The 12,673-nt window shown below is 38.8% G+C and overlaps 1 protein-coding gene across 1 annotated transcript; it reads left to right on the top strand.

Annotated features, from left to right (window-relative positions):
* Window positions 1–8,219: 8,219 nt before the first annotated feature.
* On the top strand, window positions 8,220–10,229 carry DDX53 (DEAD-box helicase 53). The gene is given in 1 exon segment (XM_060137377.1): window positions 8,220–10,229. A coding segment is annotated over 1 exon segment (2,010 nt).
* The last annotated feature ends 2,444 nt before the right edge of the window (window positions 10,230–12,673 follow it).

Genomic DNA, 12,673 nt, shown 5'->3' with positions numbered 1-12,673 from the left:
TTCCAAGAAGAGACTATTCAGATCAAAGTCAGACAGTCTAGAAAATACCACTTGATGTTCTCCCTGAATGATCTTTAAATAGCCACACACATCAATTAATCTTCTGCCATACTTCACTAGGGTTGCAATCTTTTTCAGCAAATTGGAACAGAGACTCCATAATGAGAACAAAACTATATCAAACACCATTTCAGCAAAAATTGAAAAATCAAAAGTGATAATATTTCTGAAGTAATGGCTGGGCTGAAAAGAGTAAATGCCATCAAGTGCGTCTATTTTCCTGTCAAGTGCTATAATGAGACTGACAGAAAAACAAGATGCCGAATTAATCCACCCTTAAAGGCTGTTGCCTTTTCTTCCATCAATTTTCTACTCCTATCATTTAGGAATATCAATAAACTCCCAAAGAGAAGCTTTGGCAGTTGTTAACATTGTCATTTGTGTTTCTCTTCCCCTACAATGATTTGTACCAAAGACTTAAGTCACCTGCTATCTCCCTCAGTGGTAATGCACACTGCAAAGAACTGAACATAAGCCCTTGCCCCAAATCCGTAGCTTGAACGGTTTTATCAACTGCAAGCAGTCCTGAAGCCCCTGAGGAAGGCAATAAAAACCTGTCACACCGGATTGCATTTTTTATCCCAGATTATCACAACTGAATATGTTTATTGAAACTGGTTTCCTTTTCTTGCCTTCCCCATGACTCCCCAGCCTATTGTTAATCATCCTTGTGTGTAATCGGGAAATCTGTTTACATTTGCTTCCTGGAGCTCAGGAGATAGCTGTGTGACCTTGGGAAAATAACAAATTCTTTGTGCCTCAGTTTTCTCCTGTGTAAACTAAACTGTCTTTAGAGGGGAAAATTAGATGATAAAACTAAATGACATATAAAAGGAGACAAAGTGCTTACAAACCTGAAAGTCATGTAGTTCCACGTATTATTTAATAATTTATTGAGATAGAAGTCCATACCATGCAATCTGTGCATTTAAAGTGAACCATTCAATGGTTCTTAGTAATACTATTTACAGAGTTTTGAAACCATCACCACAACTTAATTTTATAATATTTCATCATCTAAAAAGAAACTCACTAGCAGTCACTACTCATTATCCCTCCCATCTCACTCCCAAGCCCACCTCACCTCCCGCTGCCATTCTCAGCCCTAGGAAGCCACTCATCTACTTTCTCTGTATGTATTTGCCTATTCTGGACATTTCATATAAATGGAATAATAAAATAAGTGGTCCTTTGTGACTGGCTTCTTTCACTTCACGTAATGTTTTCAAGGTTCATCTACATTATAGCATTTATCAGTACCTCACTCCTTTTTATTGCTGAATAGAATTCCATTGTATGGATATAACACATTTTGCTTATCCATTCATCAGCTGATGAACATTTGGGTTATTTTCACTTTCTGATTACTGTGAATAATGTTATTTACATCTAGGTACAAGTTTATGTGTGAACATGTTTTCATTTCTTTTGGATACCTAAGAGGGGAAATGCTGGGTCATATGGTAATGTATTTATTTATTTATTTATTTATTTATTTAGTAACATCTTTATTGGAGTATAATGGCTTTACAATGGTGTGCTAGTTTCTGCTGTATAACAAAGTGAATCAGCTATACGTATCCATATATCCCCATGTCCCCTCCCTCTCGAGTCTCCCTCCCACCCTCCCTATCCCACCCCTCTAGGTGGTCACAAAGCACCGAGCTGATCTCCCTGTGCTATGCGGCTGCTTCCCACTAGCTATCTATTTTATAGTTGGTAGTGTATATATGGAATCTTAAAAAAAAATGGTTCTGAGGAACCCAGGGGCAGGACAGGAACTATTTATTTATTTATGTTTGTAAAATTCATCTATTGTGCTTTATTTTTTTTTTGACATCTTTATTGGAGTATAATTGCTTTACAATGGTGTGTTAGTTTTATGAAATTGGGAAAATTTCAGTCCTTATTCTGTTAAATATATGTTCATACTCATATTCTCTCTCCTTTTCTGGAACTCCAGTTACATGAATATTAGAACTTTTGTTACTGTCCACGGGTCCCTGAGGTGCTGTTAATTTTCTCTCAGTCTATTTTCTCTAGGTTACTAAGATTGGGTAATTTTTAATGTTATATCTTCAAGTTCACTGCTTCATAACTCTAATCTATTCTTTTTTGAGCCCATGCAGGAATTTTATTTTGATCGTTGTATTTTTCAGTTCTAAAATTTCTATTTGGCTCTTCCTTGTATCTTCTACTTCTTGCTAAGCCTTTTTTTCTCATTTGTTTCAAGTATGTTCATAATTCCTCACTGAAGCTTTTTTTCCCCCCAAATAATGGTTGCCTTTACATTCTTTTCAGATAATTCCAATGTCTGTTTCTTCTCAGCGTTGGCATCTATTAATGTCTTTTTCTAATTCAAGCTGAGATTTTTCCAGTTCTTGATATGATGAGTGATTTTCAATTCTTAGACGTTTTGTATATAACGAGACTTCGGATGTTATTTAAATCTTTTATTTTAGCAGACTTCCACCGACACCATGCTGGTGTGGGAAGTTGAGACCTGACTCATTACGGCCAGGCAGATGCAGAAGTCCTGGCTCCCCAGTCAGACTTCACATGCTCTGTGGAGAAAGTAAGGTATGCCTCATTACTGCTAGGTGAGGGTGGAAGTCCAGGCTCCCCACATGTTTCATGGGTTTCTATTGACATGATGGGGGGTGGGGATGGGGAAGGCATCTCGTTACCTCTGGACGGTGTTTAAAACATAGACTTGAAGACTGGAGCTCCTTGGACACCACCCCAGTGGGGAGAGGTAGTGTATCTCATTACCACTGGATGAGGATGGAAATCTAGGCTTCACACTTGGCTTCTGTTGACAGAGCCAGGAGAGGTACACTGTCGTTTTGGTTTTGTTTTTTCTGTGATGTGGGAGCAGGGCAGTTATTATCAAAACGATTTCTTTCTTGCCCGGCTGCTCCTTTCCTGATCCTTTGGCTTAACAAAACAACAACAACAAAAAACACAAGTTTTTCTTGGGACTTTCTTTTGGCTGGGTTGCAGGCTTCTCCGGCACCTAATCCAGGATATAAGGGAGAAAAAAGCAAACCCAAGGGACTCACCATTTTGTCATTCTTCACATCATTCCTCAGTTGGTCTGCCTTCTCTCCAGATTTCAGAGACTTATTATTTGTTTTATATATAAAATTAATGAGGAGAAATAGGGAGAAATGTGCCTATATCTCCCTGTCCAGAATCAGAAGTCTCCCCTTTCTACTTTTTAAATAATGTGGCCACCTTAGAAAATTTAAAATTGTATCTGTGACTCACATCAGGTTTCCAGGGGACAGAGCTGCTGCAGATCTCAGCTTTCTCACTTGCAAATGAGAGGTTATGAGAGATGCTCTCCAAAGTCAGTCCTTTCCACCTCTAAAATCCCATGATTCTAGGGATTGTTGTTTGGCTTCTGTACATAATGCAAATGATGTAGATAATACTGTTGTTCTTTCCACTTATCTACACCATAGCTATCAGAATTGAAATAGTCCTGGAAAGCCCTTCAAACACCTCAAAATAGAGCCAAGGGATAATTGAAGGTTATTATTATTTCTAAAATGAATGCCGATATGTTAAAACTTTCATGGGAAATAGTTGGTAAACAAGAATTTCTCCAAAGGCGCTTATTGCAGGTGCTAATCAGCTTACAGTATTTTTTTTTTTTTTTTTTACTGTTTGTGCTGAAAGAAGAATTAATTACCTCAACAGCCTCACTTCTTCATATACCTAAATAATGCATCCCCTCACTCTGTGGAGAATAAACCAACTTTGATAGAGAAAGATTTAATGGGTAGCTAAAAATAGCACTGTAATCTCCTTGAAAGAACTCCCAGCACTCCCCCTCTCTCTCCTTTTAGAAAGACTTTCCTTTTCTGAAACAGCTAATGAATGGTTCTTGTTTCCTTGCGATTCTCTCCCTCATCCTATCCTCTCACACATTTTGAAAGACTATTAAAGTTCATTTTCTTCCAATATTCATGATAAGCAATCTTCTCGAAATCCACTGCATCATTCACAGAACAATCCCGGGAACTTGCTCAGGAAACCCTGGTTTCCTAGAATCCTTAGTTAAACATCAAGACAGTGGCTTTCAGCCTCAGTACAAGATGTAAAGTTCTCCCCGCAGCACTGCACAGTACCCCAGTGGTCCAGCTGTGTCTCATCCCAATTGCTCCCCTTGCAATATGTGTTTCTCTATCACTCCACAAAAAGGGCCTTCTTGAAAGTTATTGCTAATTTCTTCCTATCAAATTCAGTAGTCTAGTCACCTCCTGTCCTTTATGAAGCATTTTACACTGTTTGCCAGGCCGTGTCAACATGTTCTCTTGCCTTATTTCCTATTATCATGCTTTCTTCAGATTCTCTTGAAGTTTTCTTGTTTCTTCACTGGGCTCCCTGTCCTCCTATTCTCATTATCTCATCATATGAATTCTCTGATGCCTAAAGATATTTGTAAACCTGACTTTCATTACTCTCTACTTATTGGGAAGAAGAGCTAAGTTATTTACCATGCCTTGCATGAACGTGAATATACTATGTAGCATCTACCAATTTTAGTGTTTCCACATGAAAGAGGAGGAAAATACCTACTTCATAAGTTGCTGTGATGATTAAATGAGATAATACATTTTAAGTGTTGGACATACGGTAGGACTAAAACATATTAGTAGCTTCTTGGATCCCTTTTCTTTTTAGCTATTCCTTTCTATGAATTACTACTGCCACAGTGTGTCAAATCTCTCAGTCCAATGTACTTAAAATACCACAAACACAGCCCCACCCTTTACTTCACTGCATCCTGCTTTCTCCATTTGGACCTGCTTCCCTAATTAATACTGACAGTGTCTTATGACTCGTTCACTCCCCGACTTCTTTTTTTTTGTTTTTACCATATTAATTTGAAACTCATTTGACTGTGTTTATGGTCCCGGAAAGTTTCCTTCTCCCTTCCCCTGACCCAAAATATCTTTTTCCACTTCCCCTTTCTCTTTAACCTGAGCTTTCTGTCCTAGTCCTTCAGGCTGCCCTCATCTCTTCCCCAAGGCCACATTGGTTTCTTCCCCTGAAACTTTAACATCTTCCGATCTTTAATTCCATGGCTCCTAGTGGCAGATCAGACCTCCAGCCCTTACAGGACTTTGTCTCAACTCTCTAGCCTCCCAGCCCTTCTTGCTTGCCATCATGATCAGTACCTGATAACATGCTGAATTGTGTCTATTTGCTAATGTGCTAGACGAGTGCTTCTAATTTGGGGGGTTTCACATACCAATAACTTTTGAAAACCATATCTAGCTACTGGCATTCATTTAATACTTTTTGCCCTAGTAAAGACCCTTAAAAATCATTTGTGATCCTCATTTCCTTTCTAAAAGAAAAAATAGAAAAATAGAAAGGTACAATCTTAAAAAAAAGTTTAAATCGAATAAATTTAAACCTATGAAAAAATGTATTGCCTTATTTTTTTCATTTTGATATGGACCAGAGGAAACTATCAGGGAAATTCTTGAACAGGCATTTGGGAACCTCTATAATTGTCTCTATACAGCTACTGTTTCTGTGATATGAGTAATTAAGATTTGGAGAGTTCCTATTCTGAACGAGGTAGTGTAACTATGTGTATGTCTCTGTGTGTATGACATAGGTAATGGTATGTCATTCTACTGATAGCAGAACCAAGGAATAAGAAGTTTGGACTTGCTCGAGGATTCACACCTAGTAAGTGGTAGAATTTAGAGTCAAACTCAGTTATTTAGGCTCCAGTGTTCTGGGCCACTGAGCCATACTGCTGCCACGTCTTTAGACTTTACAGTATTGAGTATGGTTCTGTGTACAAGGTAAATGCACCAATATGTGCAATGATGATGACAGCTTCTGCCATAATATATAGCATCTGCAGAACATAATAATGGCTGTATGTGTGTGTGTGTATGTATATAAAATCCAAGTAGACCATTTCTACAGGTACTTATAAATGGTACTACAAAGAAGATTACTAGTTGTACAAAATGTAACAACAATTCCAACTAAACAGGAGGTGGGCCTTTGAGGGGCAGCTGGACTTGGTGACTCGCTTCCAAAGAAGAGAGTACAGAAAGGGAGAAATAATAATTTTACAGTGGGGAAAACCTGGGTAACACCACTTGACCAAGTGACCAAGGCTAACATTACCAGTGACAGGTCATGTTCCATCAGGCACCCTTCCCCTCACCCCATACGACTGATAAGAAGGGAACCTCATTTCTGTGATATTTTTTCCAAAAATCCATAACCCAAGTCTAATCATGAGAAATTATATCAGGCATACCCAATCTGAAGGACATTCTACAAAATACCTGACCATTATTCCTCAAAATTGGCAAGGTTATGAAAAACAATGAAAGACAGAGACTGTCACAAATCATACATAACAGCTAAATGGTGTCCTGGACTGGATCCTGGAACAGAAAATATACTGATGGAGTTTAGTTAATATTAACAGACCAATGTTGACTTCTTACGTGTAATGGGTACCATGGTACTTTGAGATAAGATTAGAGGAAACAACCAGGAAACTGGTTGAGGAGTATACGGGAAGCCCTTGTACTATCTGGGTAACTTTTCTATAAAGCTAAAATTATTCCATGTAAAAAGTTTAATGAAAACACTGAGAAGAGGTTCCATTGGCAAATTCCTTTGAAAACTTTGGGTTAAACAATGCCCAACTGCTTTACACCTGGAACTAACACAACACTGTAAGTCAACTATACTCCAATAAAAATTAAAAACAAAACAAAACAATGCCCAACTGAGTTGGGTTAAACAATGCCCAACTGAGTTCCTGTAATCATCAGAGCTTCTAAGATACCCAATGCATATTGTGACTCTCAGAAGATGCAGGGTGCTGTATTTCCAAGACATACTTGGCCAGCAACCTTTTTGTTCCTTCCAAAAGCATTTTGCAGGATAAAAACTGACATAGAGAAGGCTTTTCCCAATGTGTCACAGACGTTTACACCTGATATCCAACTGTGTTCAAATTTTAATCGGCAACTTTGGCTGAAGAGAGAAGATACCATGAATGTTTAATTGGCAGAAGACTTGAAACTAGAGGGTAATATAATGGTTGAGAGAATCAGCATTAAAATTATATTTAATATGCTGCATCAATTGACCAAACTTAACAGGATGAATATATAAGGATAAATATTTAGTGTACTTTTATTTAAACAAAGAAAAAAACAAAAAATCAACCTCTGGAACCATACAAATAGAAGCTGGATGTCCACCTGCCCAGATTGCTGCCAGGGTGTCTTCTACACTGCACCTAACAAATTACTTTTACATAGCCTTCCAGTGCTAGGATGTCTGAATCTATGAAACCACAGGGAAGGGAGAAAATTTAGGAGGCACTGAGAAAAGTGGCAAATTGTTGAAAACACCTCCAGAGTTAACGTCGACCCCACTCTACCTCTCTTCTAACCAGCATCCCTGAAATAATAACCAGAAATCGCCTGAACAAATGTTGGAGTTTAGCTGAAGAATCAGAGGCAAAAATGCCATCCCTAAGCATGCACCTAAGAGATTTCTGATGGTATAATTTAAGAGGACAGGGAATTGATGATTTTATCTAGACCCAGTATAGTTGTTACTCAAAAAGAAATTCACCGAAATAAATAAACATACAAATATATAAACAAGTAAGTTGATTTTTTTAAAATTCACTATTTTTCCCCCTATGGAAATAACTGGCATATTAAAAAAAAAAAGACTATGTGGTTCAGTTCAAGGTGTGCTTCAGGTTGGCTCCCACACTGAGCCAAAACCAGCATGAGGCCAGCCACTGAGGCACCAGGACACAAAAGTTGGGCAAACACTCTCCGGATCCTGTAAGTGCCCGTAGGGTCAGCCCCTGAGAGTATGTGTCACTTTAACTTTTGTGTCAGAGGTGCCTGCTCACCTCACAGTAGTCCCAGCCCTGTGACTGGTCAGCCCAGCCAAAGCCCCTCCCTGACACTACATCATAGACTAATTCCTTAGGTGCCTGCTGCATAGCTAGCTACCTACCCGTGGCGGCCTGCCTGGTAGTTAACCAGCCTGACCTGATAAGAAAGAGGTTCGAGGCCACATCTTTTCCCAACCCTAGGTAGGCGAGAGACCAGCACCAACTTTACCATTATCCTGAAATGGCGTGGGCCCCAGAGCGGAAGAGGGCGGAGCCGAATTGGAGAGCTCTCAGGGCCGGCCAGGATGGGATGGGTGGCAGAGGCAGGGGCTGCAGCAGCACCTCCAGCCACCTGGAGCCTAGGGCTTTCGGCTCCCAAGAACAACCGCTCTGCTTTCAAACAAGGAACAGTATGGTTGGTGCAGTGATTGGTCATGGTGGATCAAAAATAAAAGACATTCAGGATATGACACGCACCAAAATACAGATCATAAAAGGTGATTCTGAAGCAGAGGTAAACATTTTTGGCAGCAAAGACATGAAAGCCAAGGCCAAAGCAGCTACAGAAACTCTTGTTAAGAAACAAGAAAGACACTACAGTTCAGAATCCAGTGTTGATAATGCCACATCCCAACCCTCTGTTGGAAGAGGCTCAAGCAGAGATAACACTGCTAGAGGAGCTCAGCCACTGACAGACTAGGATCAAGTAAAGGCCGAAGTTGTACAGTGGGAAAAAAGAAAATGGGCAGATTTATCACCAATTAAGAAAAACTTTTACATAGAATCCAAAGCAACAAGGTCATTGTCTCAAGTGCAAGTAGACACTTGGAGAAAGGAAAATTTCAACATAATGTGTGATGACTTGAAAGATGGTGAAAATCGTCCCATCCCCAATCCGATTTGCAAATTTGAAGATGCTTTCCAACATTATCCTGAACTTATGAAAAGCACTGAAAAAGCTGGTTTTTGAAACCCAATGCCAATTCAGTCACAGGCATGGCCTATTATTCTACAAGGAATAGATCTTATAGGAATTGCCCAAACTGGAACGGGCAAAACACTGTCCTATTTAACGCATGGGTTTATTCATCTCCATTCTCCACCAATACCTAGAGAACAAAGGAATGGACCCAGCATGCTAGTCCTTACACCCACTAGAGAATTAGCTCTTCAGGTGGAAGCTGAATGTTCTAAGTATTCATACAAAGGTCTTAAAAGTGTTTGTATATATGGCGGTGGAAACAGAAAAGGACAAATACAAGATGTTACTAAAGGCGTAGACATCATCATTGCAACTCCTGGAAGACTCAGTGATCTGCAAATGAATAACTTTGTCAACCTAAGAAGCATAACCTACTTAGTCTTAGATGAGGCAGAAAAAATGCTGGATCTGGAGTCTGAACATCAAATAATGAAGATTTTATTAGCTGTGCGCCCAGACCGGCAGACTGTTATGACAAGGGCAACTTGGCCAGATACCATTTGTCCACTTGCACAATCTTATTTGAAAGAGCCTATGATTATTTATACTGGTACTCTGGATCTAGTTAATGTATACACAGTGAAGCAAAATATAATTGTTACCACAGAAGAAGAAAAACGATCTCTTATCTGAGAATTCCTACAGAGCTTGTCACCCAAAGACAAAGTCATCGTATCTGTCAGCAGAAAACTTGTTGCTGATGACTTATCAAGAGATTTAAGTAACCAAGGCATAACTGTACAATCCCTGCACAGTGACAGAGAACAGAGTGACCGTGAGCCAGCATTAGAGGACTTGAAGAGTGGAAAAGTGAAAATACTGATTGCTACTGATTTAGCATCCTAAGGCCTTGATATTAGTGATGTCACACACATGTATAGTTACAATTCTCCATGGAATACTGAAGAATATGTACACAGAGTAGGGCGTACTGGAAGAGCAGGAGAGATGGGCATATCAATTACAGTTACCCTTATGACTCAAGGTGATTGGAAGATTGCCGGTAAATTGATTAAAGTTCTGCAAAGAGCACATCAGAGAGTCCCAGAAGATCTTGTATCGATGCTGAGTGACACAAATTACCTAGACAACAAAGGGACCCAAAAAATAAATCAAGAAAATCTTAAGAAAAATCCAGAAAGTTTTACTGATGTCTACATTGAAAAGTTGTACCAGGCTGCTAGAAGATTCAAGATATGTTCAAGTTATGCAGTATTCATGTTACATAAGGAAGTACTGGAAACCTACTGGCAGTTAGAAAACATTTAGCCAAATTCTTAAATAATACCACCAAGCTTTCAATGCATGTTCCTTAATAAAATCAAAAGTGTTTTGAAAATGAGAGAGTGTTTCGTGCTTGTTAAAGTCTACTTTCTTTTAGAGCCTGCCATGTCCAGCTGTGTCTTCTCTAAAAGACTTGGTAGAAGACAACAATGGTACTTTTCTTGCTTTAAAATAGTTGTACTGGATTGAAACATAGTTTTCATCAAGCTTATCCCAGTCAAAATATTTTATTTCCCCCAGTGGTTGGTGACACGATTCCTAAAAATATTTCCACTATCATTCCCTAATTTTTAATATTCATTAGAAAATAAATTCTCAATCTTTTAGAAGATTCCATAATTCTCTTTTTTCCGATAGATGTGACTAATAGAGCAGACTGTCTGACTCACTGGGAATCAGATCCTCAAATGAATTCTCACTAACCACTGGCTAAAAACTCTGGGGAGGTCACGTGCCTTCTGTAGGCCACACTTTTTTACACTAATACATTGGGGTGGTTATATGAAATAATTTGGGGGTCTCCTTCACCACTAACTTCTATGATATTATAACCAAACTGTGTATCCCAGCCTTATATTTACACTTTATTTTCTAATCTAGGGGAAAATCACATCTTGGTGTAACAAACTGAACAAAGAAACCCCTTTTAATGACCAGAATAGTGCATTCTGCACTTCTATTGATTTTTGAAATGTGACTCACAGGTTGTCTTTACTTTCTTTTCATCTTATTTTTCAATTTGTCTCGAAAAGGTCAAAACCACATATACACATCAGAAGAAAAATTAATGTGAAAGAAAAATCTCTCTTCTGTACTGGGAAAAACATTAAAAACCAAACGACATTTTTGGCATAGGAACCAAGTTTAGTACAATTCCTAAACCTATAATTGTCTCTCTTACCTTTCATTTAGAAGCAACATGCATCTTCTCACATTGCAAGAAAATATCCTCACAATGACGCTGAATTTTATAATTCAGTGTTTATGAGAACATTATAATTAGTCAAGCCTTAAAACTTCTGGCAAAAAAAAAAAAAATCATCCAGCAATCTTTATTCCCAGCATGCCTTAGCTGTAACTGCAACAAAAATTCTGAAATTAAGTGAAATAAAGAGGTAAACATTCTAGGTATAGGTGGTTAAGGTTTAGAGTCTGACTTTAAAGGCTTGTTATAAAGACCTCGATATCTCTTGATAAAATTAAGAACAATGGTTAACATTTTTGAGTGTCGGATATATACCAGGTGCTTTGTTTTATAATTGATAATGTTTATTTAAAACCCACTTAGACGGTAATCTTACCCCTATTTTGCAGAAGATGAAAACAATGTCAGAGGAACTAACTTGCCTAAGGTTAGTAAATCTGGTTAAAGAGGAATTATGTGCTATTTTAACCCTGATGTGCCGGATTCCAATATTTCCATTCTTTTTACATCAATACAAGTTACTATGTGCAAGGCAATATGCTTGTCTTGAGATTGCCCACATGTTCAGATTTAGTGAAATAGAGAAGTATGTGCCAATTTACCCTAATGCAAAAGCAGTCTATAGCAGAACCTGTGAGAGAAGCTCAAATGGCCTGTTCCTATTCACTCGGAGGAGAAATGATGAATGTTTAGCAAGTTGGAGTATATGTTATTCGCCAGAATTCCTCTTAGGGGCAATGCTGTAATTGTTAGAGAAAAGGGTAACAATTAAACCATTTGAGATAGAAAGTGAGGTTCCTCAATCACGTTCAAGTAACAACAAAAGTTATCACTCAATGAGGAAGAAGAGGAAAAAAACAAGAAAAGGCTGAAAAGAAGAGCTACTGTACAGGGAAAGCTAAGTAGAAATATTAATAGAACAGTGGTTCTCAACCAGGGGCATTTTTGCTCCTTTCCTCCAGGACACATTTAACCACACGTGAAGACAGTGTGGGTTGTTTTAACTACTGGGGGTGTGGGGTGCTGTTGGCAATGTGCTGCTGGCGCCTAGTGGGTAGAAGCCAGGGATGTTGCTAAACACCCTATAATCTACAGGACAGTGCCCACACAACAGAGGATTATTTGGTCCACAACATCAATAATGCTGAGATGGAGAATCCCTGAGAGAGCATAAGCAAAATGAAACAAATCTCATAGTACCCAAGAAAGAACTTCAGAGGAAAAAATAGAGGATTTGAAAATTATAACGTGTGGGTTGTACAGAATATAACCCTACAACTTTCCTATCCTTGGTATAGTCTGCATCAGTCTTTCACCACCAAGGCCAATTTTGCCAGTATCTGGAGACAGATTTGGCTGGCAGAGCTCAGGGAGAGGGGTATTGGCATCTCCTGGGTAGAGACCAGTGGTGTTACTAAACATCCCATAATGCACGGGACGACCCCCCAAAGAATTATGTGGTCAAAATGCCAGCAGTGCCGTAGTTAAACCTTGCAATACATTA

This window comes from Lagenorhynchus albirostris, chromosome X (genome assembly GCF_949774975.1).
Source record: "Lagenorhynchus albirostris chromosome X, mLagAlb1.1, whole genome shotgun sequence".
Lineage (NCBI taxonomy): Eukaryota > Metazoa > Chordata > Mammalia > Artiodactyla > Delphinidae > Lagenorhynchus > Lagenorhynchus albirostris.
Note: the sequence above shows the minus strand (reverse complement) of the source record. Positions and strands in the feature narration are given on the sequence as shown.